This window comes from Lampris incognitus, chromosome 1, assembly GCF_029633865.1.
Source record: "Lampris incognitus isolate fLamInc1 chromosome 1, fLamInc1.hap2, whole genome shotgun sequence".
In the NCBI taxonomy this organism is placed as follows: domain Eukaryota; kingdom Metazoa; phylum Chordata; class Actinopteri; order Lampriformes; family Lampridae; genus Lampris; species Lampris incognitus.
Window position 1 is genome coordinate 31,960,798 of NC_079211.1, and position 20,143 is coordinate 31,980,940.

The window sequence follows — 20,143 nt, forward strand, 5'->3', positions numbered from 1 at the left end:
CCTGATCAGCAGCCCAAAATCCATAAAGTACACCCAAAAGTTTTCAGGAAGCAAAATCTTCGTTGTCCGGTGAAACCAGACTAGGCGTCAAGACGCCAATCCCCCTCTGAACATCAACTCACACCTTCGATTTCAAATGCGGAAATAACAGTGCATACGATCAGTTTGTTGTAAATCAACGCGAAATTTTCGGCGGCGAATGACAAGCGGAATTATATTCGACAACCACTTCGTGGCCGAGGATTCTATTTGGGGACGGACGCTTCACGGACACTTCCTGTTTACGAGAGCTTGCTATGCGCGAAACACGTAATGGAGGAATAGCAAGGCAGTCCGTCTCTTTCTTTGTACTTTGATTAACAGGATTCGTTTTTTGACGGTTTTTTTCCTTCTAGTTTACGTTATATTTAAACGAATTAACATGCCGATGTCCGAGCGATCCGATTCTGACAGCAAAGACCCATGGCCAAGAAGACGGAGTCGATCTCGCAGTCGTAGTGGTAGTTACAGGCAAAGGAGTCTGTCTCCGGATTATTTTGGTCCCAAGCTCCCAAAGCCCCGTAACAGGGAACGGGAGCGGGAAGAGCGAGAACACCGACTCCGTGAGGCAAGAAACATCAAGAGGATCCGCATCGCAAGTCCCCGTCGCAGCCGTTCACGATCCCGAGAGCGATACAACAACCACTGGTCTGATCAGCGCGGAGGTTTCAGAGACGAGTACTACGACCAACAACGGGATGATGCCCAACGACAGAGACAAGAGGCTTTCATCGCCAGGTCCTTAAAAACTGCGTTGGAGTATACTTAGACGTTTGCATAAGTTGAACCCCGTTTTGTGTGAACTCGGCATGACTATTGCAATGCATTTTATTCTGGTATCAGCAAGGGCTCCCTCCACCGTCTGTAGTTGGTACAAAACGCCGCTGCTCGGCTCATTACCGGGACGAAGAGGCATGACCATATCACTCCTGTCCTTGCCTCCCTACACTGGCTCCCTGTTATATTTCGAATGGAATTTAAAATGTTAATTGCTCACTTTTAAGACTTTAAATGGTCTTGCTCCTACATACCTTTCTGATTTGTTGACCTAGTATATGCCCCCCGACTATTAAGATCCGCAGATGGAGCCCTGCTGGTTATTCCCAGGTCTCGGTTTGTTACAAAGGGTGATCGGGCTTTTGCTGTTAGAGCCCCCACACTATGAAACTCTCTTCCTGTTGAACTAAGACAAACCAAGTCTCTGGTTTCTTTTAAATCTCGCCTTAAAAACTTTTTTTACGAAAGCTTTTACAAATGTTTGATATTTGTTATTTATTTATAGTTTTTATTTTTACTCTTACATTGGTCTCTTGGTCTTACTTTTATTTTTGCCTTATCTGGTTTTATTTAAGTGTATAAGTAAATCACTTTGTAACACTGTTTTAGAAAAGTGCTATATAAATAAAGATATTATTATTATTATTATTCCAGCCATGTGACCTTAGTGCTCCCCAGCGTATCTGTTACTCTGAGATCTGAAACTCGCAGTAAATGCTAATAGAATTTCAGAGTAACAGAACGTTACTAAGTGCTGAGGTTACATAATGGGCTTATTGCTAACCCATCTACCCCTTTATAGGCGACTTCAAGAGAGGGAGAGGATTGGTGAATTAGGTTCACCCGAGGTCTGGGGATACTCGCCTAGAGTGAAGGAACCAGAGTAAGTAACTATGGGAATTCTTCACCAGAACAAATCATTGATGGTAACTGACAGATTTTATAGTTTTGATTTATCTTATTTCTTCTTTATTCTCTTTATCGCCAAGCTCGGATGAATTCACACCTGTTGAGGAAGATGTGAAAAATAGCACTTCAGATTCTAGCTCGGAGGGTATGTTTCACTCTTCACAGATCTTGAACTTGCAAGATGACAGCATCATCTTATCTGTTTTTAAATTTCTCAAATCATGTGTGATATTTACAGAGGACAAGAAAAGGAAAAAGAAGAAGAGGAAATCCAAGAAAAGGAAAAATAAAAAGCACTCGGAAAACAGTGAATCAGAATCAGATTCAGAAGGCAAGCAATCGTCTGTTCCTTTCAAAAAATTGAAGATGTGTTTTAGATATTTTAATGCAGTTAATGAAAAATCCCAATGTGCTATCTTAGAGGAAGAAATAAAGAAGAAGAAGAAGAAAAAGAAAAGTAAAAAGTAAGCTGTACAGCATGTGAACTTTTCACTGAGAAAGGGGCAAGATGATTTTACATAAGCACTTTAAACACTTTCTTGTAGGTCCAAAAAGTCCAAGAAGAAGAAGGCAAAGAAGATTAGTAAGCAGTCCAGTGACTCGAGCAGTGTGGAGTCTGATGAAGAGGATGCTAATGGGGTAATGTGGGTGGAGAAGACCTGCATAGACGAACACCTCGTGGGCCCTGAAGCCCCGCTGACTCATCTGTCCCAGGATGACAGACCTTTAGAGTGGGTATATTTGTCAGACTCATAAACTTGCCCAGTATAATCCTTTTTTGTCAATCTGCATCTGGTCACAGTTTTAATCCAAGTAAATAGACCAATCCCAGTATTGTTTTAGTATCGTAAACAGTTTATACAGCATGAGTTTTAGACGTTACAAATATATTGCATCGTTCATTTCATTATATTTTGACAACCAGACTATAAATGCACCTCTCCCTCCCCCATTGGACAATGTGCATGATGAGGCGGTAGATGGTATGTCCTTTCCTTGAGTAGTTTTATTGACAGCTGATGATTGCTTATGGCATGAAACAGGCAGTTTCATAAAGAATTTACTTGACTGACTGGATTATTTTGCTCCTTATTTGTTGAGCACTTTCCCTACCGTTGAGTGTTTCTTTTAAAAAAAGTTTATACCAGACTATGATCACAGGTTATTACCAGGTTGTTGCCATTCACCTGGTTCCACAACTTTACTTTCATACATGTCACTGTCAGAGTGGTACTTAAAGATATTTCTTAAAAAGTGTCCTTTTAAACGTTTTTGTTTACAGTGGGGATTCAACATGGCAGACAGTGCGAACACACCATAATGCATGTGATTAATTTTGAAAAGTAGTGGGTTTTTTTCCACTTTTCTTTGTTAAGCACTAGTGTTTACCAAAGGTTTACATGTTGAAGGGACACTTGTGCTTTAAAACTACCAGACAGATGAAAGTGGTGTCAGGTGCAATGTGTATGCTGTTGAATTCAAGTATCGCAGAAGTAAATTGTCTTTATCACTAGACTGCGGGTTAAGCAGTATCAGTAGTGGCCAAACCTGGGTTGGGTTAACTTGTGTTCCCCCTTTCGTACCAAAGCTGAGCAATGTGACTGGTGTTGAATGATCCATGTTAATCCTTTCACACTAATGACAAACGCAGGCATTTTCTCCTGGTCGTTACTTTGTTGCAAAAGGAGTATAATTGCCTCACATCTTAGAAAATTAACCCAAGACTCATAACAAAAACGTTTTCTCTTTACAGCTTTGGTCACGCATTGCTGCCAGGTGAAGGTGCTGCAATGGCAGAGTATGTGAAAGCAGGCAAACGTATCCCAAGAAGAGGAGAAATTGGGCTTACCAGCGAGGAGATTGCAAACTTTGAGAAGTCTGGCTTTGTGATGAGTGGTAGCAGGTACATAATTACTATGTTTTATATTACATATAATAGTTTTAATAACTTGATACCAAAATTGTTGAAACTGTTTACTGTTAAGCCAATGGAAATTAGTATTTCTCATTAAAAAAATTACACTACTTCTGTTTATGATACAAATCAGCCTTTTACAGGCAGCGTTCATTAAAATCATAAGGCATTACAATTGCTATCCTAAAAAATACATGTAACACCCCACCAGACATCGTCGTATGGAGGCTGTGCGTCTGAGAAAGGAAAACCAGATCTACAGTGCTGATGAAAAGAGAGCCCTTGCATCCTTCAACCAGGAAGAAAGGCGAAAGCGAGAGAGCAAGATCCTCTCAAGCTTCAGGGAAATGGTGTACAGGAAAACTAAAGGCAAAGAGGAAAAGTGAATGTTGCAGATCTACAGCTCATTCAGCTTACTTGTCAGAGGCAATGTCCCCTTGTGACTCCTGATTTTAGGTCTTGGGCTTTTCTGTTTTTCTTAAAGGGGACCATGTAAGGGTCTGTTCTAGTGGAATGTACTGTGTGGAAGAACAATTGTAGTTTCATAGTAAGTACATTACAGCAGTTGCAGTTGATCTGCTTGTTATTTTTGTATGATGTTATATAGATGAAAATGAGCTGTTAAGCTCCTGTCATCCTGAATTTCTTTCTGTAAATGTTCATGGAAACACTTAACTGAATGATTAATAAATGCCCCCATCATCTTGTCATATGTGTGTCATACTCTGTAGTATGTGTAGTAATATTATGTGTAGTATTATTATATAACCTCCTGTGTAGGAGTTCAAAGTAAAACACAAGTTATCCTGATTCACACTATTCAACCTGCTCTCTCTGCATGCACTTTCACCCCAGCCAGTTCAGTGGTTAACCAAATGTCCACTAGTATACAAAGGAAATCCTTTACTTGTTACTTTCAGTTAAAATGTTTGGTCATTTGTATCAGCAACATAACCTCTTCAATCCACACATGTACATGTATTTAGTTTTGTTATTATCGACAGTCAAGTAAAACTCACCAAAACCGATTACTGAACATTTATTAATATACAGCAAATAACTTGGAACAAAATGGTCTCATGAGAGTCTTGTGGTGCTTTTCCTCTCAGCGTATGTTCTCAAGTCCCTGTACAAAGAAAGGGGGGAAAAAACATGCGATCACAACTTGGCGTTGGCAAATCTATGTTTTAAAGGCATAAGGCGGCAAGTAGATATTTACCTTGGATTTATAGTACTCTGCTCCTGACACTCGGCGGTCTCTCTCCATCAAATGCCATTGCCAGGGATATCGTACAATTCTCTTTTCCTAAATAAAAGATAAGAGGAAATCCTGACGTAACATTTTGCATGAGCAGCTACGTGAGGCCAGCACACACCTGTTAAGTTATCGATTCAAAACAGCAGCAGACAGGTCGGCAGTTGTCATACGCATTAGTGTCGCATCTGGTAAACACCAATTAGCGCAAACCAATACAAATTGCCCCTCAGTTTAAGTATCGCCCCCTCACCTTTCCTCCGTTGGTTAACTTGTGGATCTGTGCGGTCGCAAAGCCAGGAATGATCATACACACCGTCATGACGGCGAACCCAGGCAATATCTCATACCACATATTGACAACGTGTAGAAAGTCAACGATGGCCCGTGAAAGAGGCGCACTGGGGGTACCTTCGCCAATTTATTTCGCAAGCTTTTCAAGAATGGGATAGTGAAGTGTCGACTGTCCTATTGACGAATTGACGGTCATTCGTTCACTTCCGGGACGCTGTCTCTGTCGGTATCACAGCGCCATTGTCCGGTCATTACGTGGTACTGATCATATTGAAAACAATAATTTATCAGGTTGGTTAAAAACGGAGAGAGATTATAAGATACAATTTGTGAAACTGTTGTTAACATTAATTGATAGGAGTTGAAGGGGAAAAGTACGAGTAAAAAGAGAAACTGTAAAGTCAGATTCACACTCCAGACCAGTGGTAGGCGGTAGTGCACCCATGTTTGCCAACCGCCATTAACAACACAGGAAGTTGAAGTAGGTCAAGGCGTTCACAGCGCAATCGCTAACTCACTTAAAAGTAAACACAAGTTGACTGGAAATGAAATAACCACTCAGCCATGAAGGAAGACAAGGAAAACACTCGCCCGAAAGAGAAAAAGGTGGAACTAAAATGTGAAGATGGAGAAAAGACAGAGAAGCCAAAGGAAAAGAAAGAGGCCATGACAAAGGTAGAGTTCAGGTAGACAAACGTTTGCTAACTAGAGCTAACGTTTGTTAGCCACCAACTTATTCGACGAGAGCCTGACACCTCAGGACAAGCTTTTAACATCAAACTTAACTGGGGTTTGTGAAGCTAAATACCACTGGAGGATTCCGTTTGGGGCCCACTCACTCTACGGGCATTTGATTTTCTCAGTTTTGTGTTCACACACCTGCTTACACTTAACTCTCACTGCTCATGAATGTTTCAGTTCTCTTTAATAACACCCCTTAGATTGTGATCAGACGTTTACCGCCGAGTCTAACCAAGGAGGAACTGGAGGAACAATTACAGCCACTTCCGGAGGTGGACTATCTAGAGTTCTTCTCCAACGACACCAGGTGCAGTACATTACTTGTACGTGCAGTTGTCAATTTTAAGCTAGGTGTCAAACTGAAAGACAGCTGTACATATTACGCTTAATAATATTTTCTGTTCCTTTTAGCCTTTACCCCCACCTCTTTGCACGGGCGTACATTAATTTCAAAAATCAGGAGGATATTGTCCTCTTCAGAGATCGATTTGATGGATATGTATTCATAGATAACAGAGGTATGGAGATCATTTATTAAGCAGATTACGGTGAGTATTACTTGAAGGCAATAGTCTTGCCTCAATCTGCCAACAGTGATATGAATATGCGGTTATTTGTTAACAGGGCAAGAGTACCCAGCAATTGTGGAGTTTGCACCCTTTCAAAAGACTGCCAAGAAAAGAAGTAAAAAAAGGGATGCAAAATGTGGCACAATAGACGAAGGTAAGAATAATATCAAATATATTTAACGAAGTACCATCTAATTTCCACATAAAATGTGTTAATGAAATCCAATAATCTTTCATTGTAGTCAAACAATCTTTTCTTGTAGCACAAACTCTTAGTGGATTACCTTCATGAATTCATGAACATCAACATTCCCTGTAGTGGAGTCAATCACTTCGTAAAAATCAAATGCATTATTTATTAGTGTACATGCAGCTTAATGCACTTAGTGATGACTGGAGACATGACTAATCACAGCAAAAACAGCCAGAATGATACATTTAGTGTAAAGTGTACTAGGGCTGGACCCAAATATTCGGCTCTCCGAATATTCGTTCGTTGGGTAGGTATTGTGTTTTCAATTTTGGGATTCGGATATTTGTTTTTGTGAACTGCAAAAATATATTTTGTCAGCACATTATTATACTATATTTATACTTTTTAATTACACTGTAAAAATGTGGAAATATATAACCTCTCATGTTGGGCGTGTGACATCCCTCTCACGCACAGCAGTGACGTCATGCTTCAGTTCACGTTGGCCATTACAGGGAAGACAAAATGCTGGAAGAGCTCAGCTGTGGTGCTGTTATTATAAATGCGCTACCGTGTTCTATTTATTACAGTTCATTCATTTATTTTTCATTCTTTACCGTGTCTGTAATTGGTAAAAATAATATTTCTGAGTGATATGTGATTTCTTTGTCAGAAAAATTTCGGAGTATTACACTTTTAAGCCTACTTTTACGGCTGTCTCATTAAAAGTATTGCTGTAACAGAAATTTGGGTGTTTTTGTATCTGTTTGACTTGTTAGGTTCAGATTGTAAAACGTTATGGACTTATAGACTAATAGCTGACTGAAATCTGGAACTGGAGTTGGTCCCTGCGTGCTACACTGCGGCTGCCTAATGTATAAGGAAAGATTAAATGCAGAAGACAAAATTTGCGAGTACTGAGAAATGACAATAAAGAAATTATAAATAAATATGAATCTTGTAAATATAAATCCTAAATTTGTTGGCACTAGTAGGCTGTTTTTGTGCTTCTATTACATTGCACTTTGTCGGGCATTGTCTCAGATTTGGAGCCTATTATTATGAGAATTTATGTAGGTCTATAATTTATCCATGATAAGAAAAAAATGTGGGGTGCAGTGGTTAGCGTAGTTGCCTCACAGCAAGAAGGTCCTGGAGTCATCCCGGGTCGTCCTCTGTGTGGAGTTTGCATGTTCTCCCCGTGTCTGCATGGGTTTCCTCCGGGTGCTCCGGTTTCATCCCACAATCCAAAGACATGTAGGTCAGGTGAATCGGCCATACTAAATCATCCCTAGTTGTGTGTGTGTGTGTGTGTGTGTGTGTGTGTGTGTGTGTGTGTGTGTGTGTGTGTGTGTGTGTGTGTGTGTGTGTGTGTGTGTGTGTGTGTGTGTGTGTGTGTGTGTCAGCCGGCCGGCTGGCCCTGTGATGGACTGGCAGCCTGTACAGAGTGTCTCCCCGCCTGCCGCCCAGTGACTGCTAGGATAGGCTCTAGCATCCCGCGACTCTGAGAGCGGGATAAACGGTTTGGATAATGGATCGAATGGAAGAAGAAAAAAATGTCACACGCTTTTATTATGTCACAAGAAGTGCATAGGACCTTGTTCAACCAAATCTGTCGGGATTACAAACATGCGTCAAATACACTAAACCTTTTGGAAAATGTTTTTATTAACAAATAACAACACAAACAACAATATTGTAGAACAACAGAATCCTTAACAATGTCTTTAATTAAACTGAAAGACACGTGTTGTACGGCTATGCCGTCCATCTCAGCCGAGAATGGAGAAATGTCTGGCTGTGTCCTTCCTGAGGGCCCCCCCACTACCACCATCACCACCCCTGCCACTGCTGAAGCTCCAAATATTTGCTGTTGATTACGACCGAAGCTCCGTAGCCCAAATAATAGCATTCGGGACAGCCCTAAAGTGTACTATATCTCATGTCATAGGTCAAATATACTTCAGCTTTTATTGATGTATGTTTCATACATACAGTTGTATGCTTCCTAATTGTTCTAATATAAAGACACTGTTTAAAGCTGCAGAGAAGTATCCCTGCAGTACGTGACAACGCTGCTGTTTTCTTTTAGATCCCGATTACAAAAAGTTCCTGGAATATTATAATGGAGATCATGAAAAATTTACCTCAACACCAGAGACTCTGTTGGAAGAAATAGAGGCAAAGTCAAAGGAACTTGTTGGTATGTAAAAACAAAGTTCACTAAATTTGGTATCCTTACAACACTCTTATCAGCACTAGAAGGAATTAAGCCGTGAAGCCCTATTTCAAATAATTCAAATACCTTTATTTTCCCTTTTCAAAGCTAAGAAAACGACCCCTCTTCTGGACTTTCTAAAAAACAAACAGGTAACTGTTCTGTATCATGATGCTGCAAGTATTGACCTTTGCATGAGAAAGGTTGAGTTAATAACGTTTTTCATGACATTCAGAGGCTCAGAAAGGAAAAGAAAGAGGAGAGGAGAAGGAGGGAGCTTGAGCGCAAGCGCCTGCGTGATGAGGAGCGTCGCAAATGGCGGGAGGAGGACAGAAGGAACCGCAAAGAGGCCGAAAAGATGAAGAAAACTGACAAACCCTCAGAGAAAGATAAGGACCAAGTAAAGGAAGAACCAAAAATTAAGGTGGGCACTGCACAGTAAAGCAATTACAAAATCAACTTGTTTGAGGCTTGTCTCCAATGTTCCAATGTTTGTTGCTGCATTAATTTCTTCGGGTTTTTTTTTTTTTTTTTTTGTTTTCCTCTTTTGTTTGTGTGTGTGTGTGATGTATGCAAGTGCTAGAAGCTGCTGTGAACCTTAGTCACATTCCTTGCCTGCATAGGCACACTTGGTCAATAAAGGTGATTCTGATTGTTTGGTGGTGGGGAGGTCCTGAAAATACAGTATACACAGAAATATAGTTTGTAATTCATGAGAGTTGTGCCACATAACTCGCATGGCTTGCGCCTTGGTCAGAGCGCAGGGGACAAAGCGCAGCGTAATGTTATAGACACGCTTCTGGAGAAAGTTGATACCTTGTGTATACAAGAGACATTATTAGCTAAACAAGATTTAGACAAACTTAATTCTGTTAATAATGATTTCCATGGGGCAGGGGAGTCCACCTAAGCATGAGGATAGTATGTGGCAGAATACCTGGGGGAGTGGCCATTCTCTGGCACAAGAAATATGATCCACTGATCAGTGTGATTAGATTAGAGGTGGACTGGTGCATAGCAATCAGAGAAAAGAGAATGTCTTTATAATTTTAGATGTTTACACTCATGAATGTTACCAAATTGAGGATGAATACCTTAATAGGCTCACTTTTATTAGTGCAAATATTAAAGAAAGTGCATATACGTTTATAGTTGTTGTGGGAGACATGAATGCTGATATTGCCAATAACAATTCCTTATTTGTTCAACACCTAATTCAGTTTTGTCAAGATTGCAAGTTGGTTCTTTCTAGTAAATTGCTGCTGCCAGTAGATAGCTACACATATACCAGTGAAGCATGGCATACAACATCCTGGCTGGATCACTGTTTATATACAGCCGATGCTCATGAATGTTTGGAGAAAGTGGAGATCTTGTATGGTCTGGCCACAACAGATCACATACCTGTGTCTATGATGTTAAATGTGGAGAGTCTACCTGAGTTGACCTGTTATGATAGCCATGAACAAAGTGGGAAAGTAGATTGGTCTAGGCTTACAGAAGATGACTTAAAGCATTATAATTCACTGACTGGTAAGAGCCTAAGTAATATGGATATACCATTTGATGCTATTCTGTGTGGCAGCATTAACTGTAAGAACCAAAACCACAAGCGTGATCTATGTATAATGTATGATAAAATTGCAAATTGTCTAAATAATTGCCGTAAGTCATTCTGCCAAAAAAGGTCTAAACAACATAATGTCAGGCCAGGATGGAATGAATATGTAGCTGAACTACATGTAGAGGCCAAAGAAGCTTTTAAAAACTGGGTCATATCAGGAAAAGCTAGGCATGGGCCAGAGTGTGAACACAAGGAACACGCTAACGCTAGACTTAAATATGCTGTACGTTTTAGTAAAAGAAATGAGCAGGCCATGAGAGCAAATTCCATGGTCAAAAAGCTTCAGCAGAATGATGTCTATGACTTCTTGGAAGGAAGTTAAGGTTATTGATAATAGTAAGATGCCCTTGTCATCCAGCATTGATGGAATTACTGGGCCTGAAAATATTGCTTAACTGTGGAGAAAACACTATAGGGATATTTTTAATTGTGTAAAGAGGGATAAATTTAATGTTGGTGATGTCTCTAACGATGATGTGGTTATTAGACCTGATGAATTGTGCTATGCCATTGAGAAATTGTCAGTGAACAAAGCATGTGGCCTTGACCAAATAACTGCCAAAAATCTGAAGTATGCTAGCCATAGAATCTCAGTGTTACTTGCTATGTGTTTTTCTGGATTGTTAATCCATGGCATACTACCTGACTCGTATGTTGTCTGTCTTATTAGTGCCAGTAATCAACAAAACCGGTAAAATATCCAGCATAGAAAATCATAGGCCAGTTGTTCTGGCTAGCATACTTTCTAAAGTATTAGAATCAATTCTTTTGGATAGGCTTCAAGAATACATGTCAGCTACTGACAATCAATTTGGTTTTAAAAATAAACATGGCACAGATTTGTGTATGTATGCACTGAAAGAAGTTGTTAGTAAGTATAGAAGACATAACACTACAGTATTTATGTGTTTCTTGGATGCATCAAAAGCTTTTGGCAGAGTTAATCATGCTAAATCGTTTGTTAAACTACAAGAGTGAGGGGTCCCCTCTTACTTGATAAGGATCTTGCATTTTTGGTATTCATATCAAACCATGCTAGTTAGGTGGGGTAAGAGTATATCTGCACTCTTCCCAGTGACCAATGGGGTCCAACAAGGTGGAATGCTGTCACCTGTTCTCTTCAATGTGTATACAGATGATCTCTCTAAAAAGTTAAGAGTGTAAGACTGGCTGTATGGTGGGGGATAGTCTTATTAACCATCTGATGTACTCTGATGATGTAGTCGTCCTGTCTCCTTATAGTGCTGGCTTACAGCAACTGCTCAGTTTGCTCAAGTTATGGTGTACAGCATGACATTAATTTTAACTCGGAAAAAGAGCGTTGTCATGATAGCTAAAACCAAGGAGGATCAGAAGCAAAATTTTCCCTCATTCTTCTTGGCAGACCAAGCACTAAATGTAGTGAACAAAGTAAGATATCTAGGTCACATCATCAGGAATGATCTATGTGATGACGATGATGTGCAGCGCCAGTGTTGCAAACTGTATGCACAAGCCAATATGCTGGCACGCAAATTTCATATGTGTCCAGATGATGCTAAAACTGCTCTTTTTAGGGCCTACTGTACGCCACTGTATACAGCCCACTTGTGCAATTATAGCAAACAATTATAGCAAAAAAAGCTGCAGGTAGCATATAATGATGCATTCAGAATCTTGCTCAAGCTTCCAAGATGGACAAGTGCAAGTCATATGTTTGTGACTAGTAATGTTCCGACTTTTCATGCTGTGTTGAGGAATTTTATGTATAGATTTATGTGTCGATTAATTGATACCAAGAGTGTAATTATAATGCTTTTAACTGAGCCTACACAAAGTGACACAAGGTACTCCTTTTTTTTTCTAGAAACACTGTAACAAATATCTGTATAGGTTTTAATCATTGTGGACTTTTAAACTGCTGTTAGCTATATTTTTGTGTTGTTGTCCTGTGTTGTATTTTTGTTGGTATTTTTAATATGGACCTACCTATTTGTCTGAATAAAGTAAGATCTGATTGATATCCCACTGTGATTGTTTATTTACTGCCGTTCAGCTCCTGAAGAAACCAATCAGAGGGGATGATGCTGATCCGGAGAAACCAAAGGAGAAGCCCAAAAGAGCAGAGAAGTCAATGAAAGAAGACCGAATCTTGGGAAGTGGGGAATCAAAGAGGCGTCAGAACGTTGAGACTAAAGAAGACCGAGGGCGCAAGTGAGTAGGCAATACTGTCGATTTTTACTTGTTTTGAAAAACAAAAGTTGCTCAATTGAAAGTGAATTGATCCATACTTTTTTACACTCAGAGGGGATGAAGAAGGGCGTAAAGAGTTCCGGGACCGGGAGACGGAACGAGACAGGGAAAGAGAACGAAGGCAAAAAGAGAAAGAGCGTATCAGACGACAGGATGAGGATCGGCGAAGGAGGAGGGAACGACAAGATGGAGAGAACACCTGTAGGAAGAGGGAGGAAGAGGGGAAGAAAGAGAAGGACCGTATTTGGGAGAAGAAAAAGGCAGAGGGTACCGGAGAGTCCACTCACACAGAAAGACCAGAGAAGCCAGCTAAAGAAAACCGAAAAGAGGAGAGTGTTAAAAGAGATCGTTTACGAAACAAGGTCATGAGTCAAGTTCTTCCCATCATCAGGTTTGTTTTTCTTCATTTTTAAACTCATCCTTGATAATCTTCTTTGGGTTATTTGTTTGTCTTTAGGATCGGCCTGCTATTCAGCTGTACCAGCCAGGAGCCAGAAGCCGCAATCGAGTGTCAGGGGGTGGTGGCAGCAGTGGAGGGGGAGAATCCCACACTGGGGACAGGAAGCCAGATACTGAGTCTAAGAGACCCCATGACAAAGGAGATGACTGATGAAGTTTTGACAAATGGCAGTGTTAGGTCAGGTGAGCAGAGGGAGATAGGCTTGCATTGCTCGGAGCAGCGTTCTGGCACCACAGAGCCATGTGTAGTGCCCCTTCAAGAAAAGTTGCAGCCCAAGTGCTCCCAATATCAGTTAGAGGCTGTGATGTAACAGTGGTACCTCTTAGTGCCTGATTGTGACCCTGTTTAGTTTCGTTTAAGAAAGGTAAGGGTAACCTTGCACTTCATGAATATTGTAGGAGTTTGGCTTGAGGGCACAATAGGATAAGCCAAAGCTTTCTGGGACCACATGAAATCCAAGTGACCTTATTACAGTATTTTCTCAGCTGTATAGCATTGAACACACTGGAAGTAATAAATTGAGCTTTCAGTGTAGTTTTCCATTGATGCCACTCAAAATGTAACTGCAGGGAACATCCGTGCATAGCTACCGTGTAAGACTATATCGACATTAAGCCAATCATCAAAGCTACACTGTATTTACATGTCAAGTAGAGGATACATTGTAGTGGGGGGGTTTCTTCATACATGGAACATTAATTGGTTCTTGATTGACTGTTTATGCCTAAGGAAATAGCTTATCTTAGAAAAATATACAAATGCTCCAAAGAAAAAGGTTGGCAACCTTACTAGTAAAACTGTTTCTTTATGTACCTTAGGACATATTTTGAGCATAGTTGTTTTTTTTCCCTTCATAAGCAAAGAACCATTTGTTTAGCTTGTTCATTCATACAGTGATTGAAGAGAAATAGCCATTGTTGATGATGCAGAAACTGAGAGCCATGTTTTGATTCTAATCTGCAAGCAGCCTTTAATCTGAGTGATCATCTTGTGGCCTTCACCGTTCTAATTTGAGATTCTCCTCCCTTTTATTTGTGATTAACTAAATTGTACAAAAAGCGTATCGCTACTGTTGATGCTGCCATAGCCACTCTCAACTGGAAATAAAAGATTCTTAATAGATATGTCTTATTTCCTTCTTTACTAGTCTTCTTTACTTATTTTTATGAATCAATACACAAGATAGGTTGGTTGACGGTGAATGCGATGGAAAGTCATTTGAATGTATTTAAACTATAAATTCATTTAAATATTGCAGTAATTGAGTGGGAGTTTCAGTACCATTGATCTATTCCACCAAAACAAAAAAAGGCCTGAATTATGTCCAAATAGTCTCGTACGTATTTAGAAAAAAAACAAGAATGCTGCCAATTTACTGAGATGTTAAAATGCAACTTGATTGATGTTTGACAAATTGACTCAAGAATGTACTATTTAAAATGCTTCTTTCTAAACAGTAGATCACCTTTCAGTTTGAAGTACACAGAAGTGAGCAACTCCATTTCTGTTTTATTTCCCAAACAATGGAGAGAATAACTAGATTTGCCCTAATGTAGTTTCGAGGGAGATGCAGACTGGTGAAAATGTTTTTGTTCTCCACAAAAGTTCCAGCGAGCGTCGCTGTTTGGAAACTACAAAACTGTTGGTCACCGTTCATTCGATAACTTCCTCTACATCACTTCCGTTTCCCTTCCCTCCTTCTTTTCGACCACCGCCATTGTGGGGAAAGGACTGTTGACAAAATGGTAAATGGAAATCTCATGACATCCCCGTCAGTAGCAGTATTAAACCCACAACGTGATGATATTTATACAGTAAATTATATAGTGGTACCTAGGAACTTTGTATGTTGTGTGAAGGTCTTTGAAATCAATGTAGAAAAGTGCCCTGGCGTTAGCCGATACATTCATCTTTTAACGTTAGGCATGTCGTTTACTCGTATCTCCGTAACTTGAGCAGATTTTGGATGCTGGCATATTGATGTCTTAGTTATTCAGTTCCCAGTTGAGCCTATTAGTGTGTCAAATTGGGGCATCATACAATTTGTGGTTACTTGGTTTTAAATAACGCATGTGTTGATTTCAGTCGTCCCACAAGACTTTCAGGATCAAGCGCTTTCTCGCCAAGAAGCAGAAACAGAACCGGCCCATCCCTCAGTGGATCCGAATGAAGACTGGCAACAAGATCAGGTGAGTTTCTCAGTGGGTCAGGCATCTTGCAAATGCTGTTTCTACACCAAGTGGGTGTAGCTTTTACGGGATCTCTGCGGTTAGACTTACTGTATGTGCGCCACTGATCCACCTCAGAAACCGTGGTCTCATTTTGTACACTGACAATGACTGGATCGGTTCTGATTACAACGGAACAATCCCAGTGACATTTCCACTAGCAACCGGTGTTCATTTCTGGAATTTTGGCGTCGCATGATAACCATGCTGAAATCAGCCAGATCGTGCTTGCGATACAGCTTAATGGGGTTTGTATTCAGTGACTGGCTTTGTATATGATATATATATACTCCGACGTTACGTTAATATTACAAGCCTCGATGATCAGTTCCAGTGTCCTTGCCTGTGATCCAATCTGAGATCAGTGTGGATAGTTAACGTCGCGTGGACTGGCTGTGACTACTTAAAAGTGATCGAGAACCGCCCAGACGAGGATTTACAGAAGCTCTCCCATTTCAAAGACTGCAACTTATTTATTTTAACCAATTTTAATCGTGGTTGTTTTTAGTGTGTTTGATGGGCAACATGGTCCAGAAAGGGCTGGTGCAGGTCTTTGTTCCAACCAAGCAGTTACACGCCTGAGTCAAAGGCCTTAGCAAAGACTATTGGTTGACTAATAGAATCACCCCTGAATGTTGAGCCTTTTTTTTTTTACCCACGGGTGTCTGTGTCAAGAGAGCGCTGGTAGTGAGGAGACTTGTCATGGTGATATTGTGGAGACCCTTAAAAACTGGAATAGCGGTGAAATCGTTGGTGTTGGGGATTATTTGATATGAAAGTATGATTATGGTTTGTCAGTTTGAATGCTTAAATGGAAGTATCTCCCCAAATGTCAATTTATAAATTTCTCCGACTCATGTTTGAATCATTGAATCATTGTCACGGTCAGTGGAGGGGAAAAAAAAGGTCTATGTAAAGCAGGTCTGCAATTGCAGTACTTCAGTTTTGTGGAGTATTGTCATTAACCCTGCTTAGAGCATCACTCCTATGGAGCACTCATCCCTGTTCACAGTACTGGTGATGAGCTTGCGCTGTAGCCGAGACATACTGCAAGTGCAAGCTTGGCTTTGACAGTTTAATAATGAGGCCTGTTGGACTGCATTGGCTTGGGACAGTAATACACTGGAGAGTGAAATTTGATCCCAAGCGCTAATATTGAATTGTTTTTCCCTATTTTTATTAGCCTATGGTCTTGCCCCAATCAAGGTTATCCCTCCTATTGTAATGTCTTTTTTATTTTTGGAACTTTTTATACTGTTATAAATTCTGAAATTGAATATTCATTAGTTACAATGTCAATAATTCCCTGCTTTTTTCGATTGGTGATTTTAATGATGTTGAATCATGATGTTTCTTCACATTGCTTATCTGCTTTTAGTTGAGCTGGTAGAATTTTGAGACTTGATGTGCATTGATAGTTGAGTGTATGGGCTGTAGACCAATTTGAACAAATGCTGTTCAAATTGGTCTATGAAATATACATATGGAAAAGAATACTTCAAATACTTTACTTACCCAGAGATACAGCCAAATAAAGTAAAGTTAAATTAAAACCAAAATATGACTGTATAAATATTTTAGAAATCTTATGTAGTCTTAACCAAAGGAATTGAATCAAGCCCAACTGGACTTGGTATATATCTGTGAAGACGTTTCCCCTCTCATCCAAGAGGCTTCATCAGTTCGTGCCTTTCTGCCTTCCTTATGTAGTCTGAAGTTTTTCCAACTTTGTTTAGCTAAATTTTCTTAATCCACCTCGTGCACTAGGACGCAGTCCACTGGTTGGACAGTTGAAGAGGATACGTTTAGATATCTCCCCTGAAGGGGTTAAAGAGCAGGAACAGCTGGAGGCATCAAGAGTAAGACTTGTCAGAATATGGGTGGGAGAGAAAATGCGGCTAAAAGGAGTGATGAAGTCACTTTTGTCCCCAGTTAGAATGGATCTCCTTGTGGATCTTGTACACAGGCTGCAGGCGAATCCCCCTCAATTAAAAAAGCACTATGGTGTACTTTTTCATTGATTCTTGATTAAGTTAGTTTTTAACAGTTGGGAAAAACCCATCCATGTTAATGATTGGACAGATTGGCCTTGATGTCTTAGGACAAACACTGCATGCCCATTTTGGCACCTAACCATGATAGATTGGTGTGAAATAATGCACCTCTTAAATGTCTTCCTGAGAATTTCAAACTTGCTTATTTTAATTTTGTAAGACTGGAGTCCATGTCAAGGGGATCCAAATTTGGGTTGGTAACAGTAAACACGCATTTGGTTAACTGAACTGGTAAATGGAAATTGAAATGCTAGTTAGTACAACCATAAATCCATGAATTTCTGTGGTTTATGAACAGAGTTGTAGGTTTGTGTGTTTTGTAGTTGTTTTTTTTATATATAACTTTAGATAAATTGGCAGTAATGGAAAAGGTCTTCTTACTAATCACGTGTGGAAACTTGTCTTTAATTTCCAGGTACAACTCCAAGAGGAGACACTGGAGGAGGACCAAGCTTGGCCTGTAAACATGTGGCTCATTGGCGTTCCTGCACCCCTAGTGTCTTCCGGCTGCTAAGATCTCCACCTGCTGGGCCCATACCTGGGGAGGAACGCATCGGCTATGTGAAACAGACATCTTTTTGTACAGATACTCTGGTTATGCTTGTGTTCTACAATAAAAGATTGTGATCAAACCGGAAATATGTTTCTCTGGAAGCAATCTTTTTTTATGGTAACACTACAAATGAGGGGAGGGAAGAGATGCTGAGGCCAGATAGAGGGCAAAATCCTGCTCCAGTTAGTTCTGTGTCCAAGCCTACTTAAACAATTGTAGAAAATCTGCGTACATAACAGTACATTTTGCCAAGTTTTCTGGTGGGTCTTTTGACAGTAAGGCATTGCAGCATAACCATACAGTGTTTCAGGAAGTAAGTTCAGGAAGCTCGACCCAACTTCCAGATATGTTGTGCAGTGTTTACGTAAAGTGCACCGTTATCGCCAAATTGCTGAAATCTAGGGTACCGGTAATACAGTGAATTGCAGCAAACTGGGTTTGTAAATGCGATCAGAGTCTCAAAGGAAGACTTTTAATGATCAAAGTGAGACGTTATACACTAAGGGCCACTTGTTTTAAGTTGTATGTTACAGCGTGTGAATAGATGAAAAGACTGAATACATGTTATACACCAAAATACGGACAAATATGAAACTGTCCCGTGCAAACCCCTTAGCTTTTGTTAAAAAAAGCAAATGGCTGGAACAGCTTCTTGAAAGAGCCCAAACGCCAGCTTCCGCTTCTTGCAGTACCATCTTGGCAGTCTACTTCATTTCTGCCTCCCTCGCCTTCCTCTTCACAGGCGGGCAAGTGTGTCGCACTGTTGTTGTTGACATTCTGCTGACACCCACCACTGTTTTCATCCCAAGCACCGAGAAGCTCCTTCATCTCCGGCGGGGCGTCTCCCTTCAGGTACTGCCAGGCCCTTTTCCCGTTGTAGTCCATTGCATCGGTATTAGCACCGAAGGCGCCGACGAGAACTTTAATCACCATGTTCTGGCCGTGCATAGTGGCAACGTGCAGCGGCGTGAGCCCCCCACTGCCTCTCAAATCCACGTTCATGGCAATCCCCTTAGTTTCAGCGTACTTTAAAAGCTTTATCAAAGTCTCGCCCTGTCCTTTTTTGGCCAACCAGTGTAGAACAGAAAACCCACTGACGAAATCCTTCCTGGTCAACAGATGAGGATCCTCCGAAATGAACTCCAGTATGGTTTCGTAGTTCCCATCCACGGCGCACAACATCCAGGCGTGCTCCACCGGATACAGAGCCCAGTCGGTGGTCTGTGCGTCCAGTTCATCCCGCGAGGACGCGCTGGACGTCTCCGAGGAAAGCACGCTGCTAAATCCACTGTTCGATGGGTTATTCAACAATAATTTTTTTAAGTACTTTTTACGCATCGCGGGTGTGAGGGAACCTCTTTCAGGCGCCTCCGCGGAAGGTCTATGAAGGGAGCCTGTGTCGAAAACCTCTTGCTGCCTCTGCAGCCGCGACCTACGCGACGGGGCGCCGGACCCAGGCAGGACGGGCATGCTGTATCGGGACAGGCGCTCCACCGCGGTTCCGAGGACAGCGCTCCTGCCGCGCCTTCCCTTCGTGTTCGGAGCCGCCTGACAGTCACTTCGCTTGGGCTCGGACACCGTCGTGTCTCCGCTGAGCTCGGCTGCAAAACCGTCAGTCGAAGACCGATCGCCGAGCTCGCACATGCCGCCCGAGTCGTATTGGCAACTTTAACTCAGTGATAGTTTCCGTCCACTTGACTCTTATCCCGTTTTATGTCTACGTACTGCATTCTCAGATTTAAGCAACAGTAACTTGAGGGCATACGGATCAAGTTCCTCTTTTTTTTTTTAAATCTATGCATACATATGAAAGTATCTACCAAAATCTGATCCAAGCGAAAGGACCCATTGTATTTTTGACGGAACGTAAGGCTCTCAAAAGCAGTAGCTGAATCAACTAAAGGGTGCGCTCATCTGCGATCTCACCGGTGCACATGCCGACGTGGTTATCAGAGCACACACTCCAATAATGACTCAACACAACAAAGAGCCTCACTTTTCTCTTCGGCACATTTTATGAGCTGGACGCCATGAACGCAAATAACGTCGGACTTGATCTCGGAGCTGTGTTGGCCGTTTCCT

General features: G+C 41.0%; 5 protein-coding genes across 5 annotated transcripts; 3 read left to right on the plus strand and 2 right to left on the minus strand.

Moving 5' to 3' along the window:
* Positions 1 to 249: 249 nt before the first annotated feature.
* nkap (NFKB activating protein) lies at positions 250 to 4,350 on the plus strand. The gene is made up of 8 exons (XM_056281945.1): positions 250 to 777; positions 1,619 to 1,699; positions 1,806 to 1,870; positions 1,964 to 2,056; positions 2,147 to 2,189; positions 2,271 to 2,456; positions 3,479 to 3,628; positions 3,852 to 4,350. The coding sequence occupies exons 1-8, from the start codon at positions 422 to 424 to the stop codon at positions 4,024 to 4,026; spliced, it is 1,149 nt and encodes a 382-aa protein (XP_056137920.1). The 5' UTR covers positions 250 to 421; the 3' UTR covers positions 4,027 to 4,350.
* Positions 4,351 to 4,663: 313 nt separating this feature from the next.
* ndufa1 (NADH:ubiquinone oxidoreductase subunit A1) lies at positions 4,664 to 5,393 on the minus strand. The gene is made up of 3 exons (XM_056281959.1): positions 5,149 to 5,393; positions 4,860 to 4,946; positions 4,664 to 4,766 (listed from the first exon to the last, which is right to left on the minus strand). The coding sequence occupies exons 1-3, from the start codon at positions 5,248 to 5,250 to the stop codon at positions 4,746 to 4,748; spliced, it is 210 nt and encodes a 69-aa protein (XP_056137934.1). The 5' UTR covers positions 5,251 to 5,393; the 3' UTR covers positions 4,664 to 4,745.
* Positions 5,394 to 5,666: 273 nt separating this feature from the next.
* On the plus strand, positions 5,667 to 14,340 carry upf3b (UPF3B regulator of nonsense mediated mRNA decay). The gene is made up of 10 exons (XM_056285814.1): positions 5,667 to 5,864; positions 6,131 to 6,237; positions 6,342 to 6,448; positions 6,555 to 6,653; positions 8,785 to 8,895; positions 9,019 to 9,062; positions 9,146 to 9,334; positions 12,570 to 12,727; positions 12,819 to 13,128; positions 13,224 to 14,340. The coding sequence occupies exons 1-10, from the start codon at positions 5,754 to 5,756 to the stop codon at positions 13,374 to 13,376; spliced, it is 1,389 nt and encodes a 462-aa protein (XP_056141789.1). The 5' UTR covers positions 5,667 to 5,753; the 3' UTR covers positions 13,377 to 14,340.
* Positions 14,341 to 14,902: 562 nt separating this feature from the next.
* rpl39 (ribosomal protein L39) lies at positions 14,903 to 18,147 on the plus strand. The gene is made up of 3 exons (XM_056288703.1): positions 14,903 to 14,971; positions 15,312 to 15,415; positions 17,924 to 18,147. The coding sequence occupies exons 1-3, from the start codon at positions 14,969 to 14,971 to the stop codon at positions 17,970 to 17,972; spliced, it is 156 nt and encodes a 51-aa protein (XP_056144678.1). The 5' UTR covers positions 14,903 to 14,968; the 3' UTR covers positions 17,973 to 18,147.
* Positions 18,148 to 18,505: 358 nt separating this feature from the next.
* On the minus strand, positions 18,506 to 20,133 carry sowahd (sosondowah ankyrin repeat domain family d). The gene has a single exon (XM_056293658.1). It carries the CDS (start codon positions 19,703 to 19,705, stop codon positions 18,674 to 18,676), a length of 1,032 nt encoding a protein of 343 aa, XP_056149633.1. The 5' UTR covers positions 19,706 to 20,133; the 3' UTR covers positions 18,506 to 18,673.
* Positions 20,134 to 20,143: the final 10 nt, after the last annotated feature.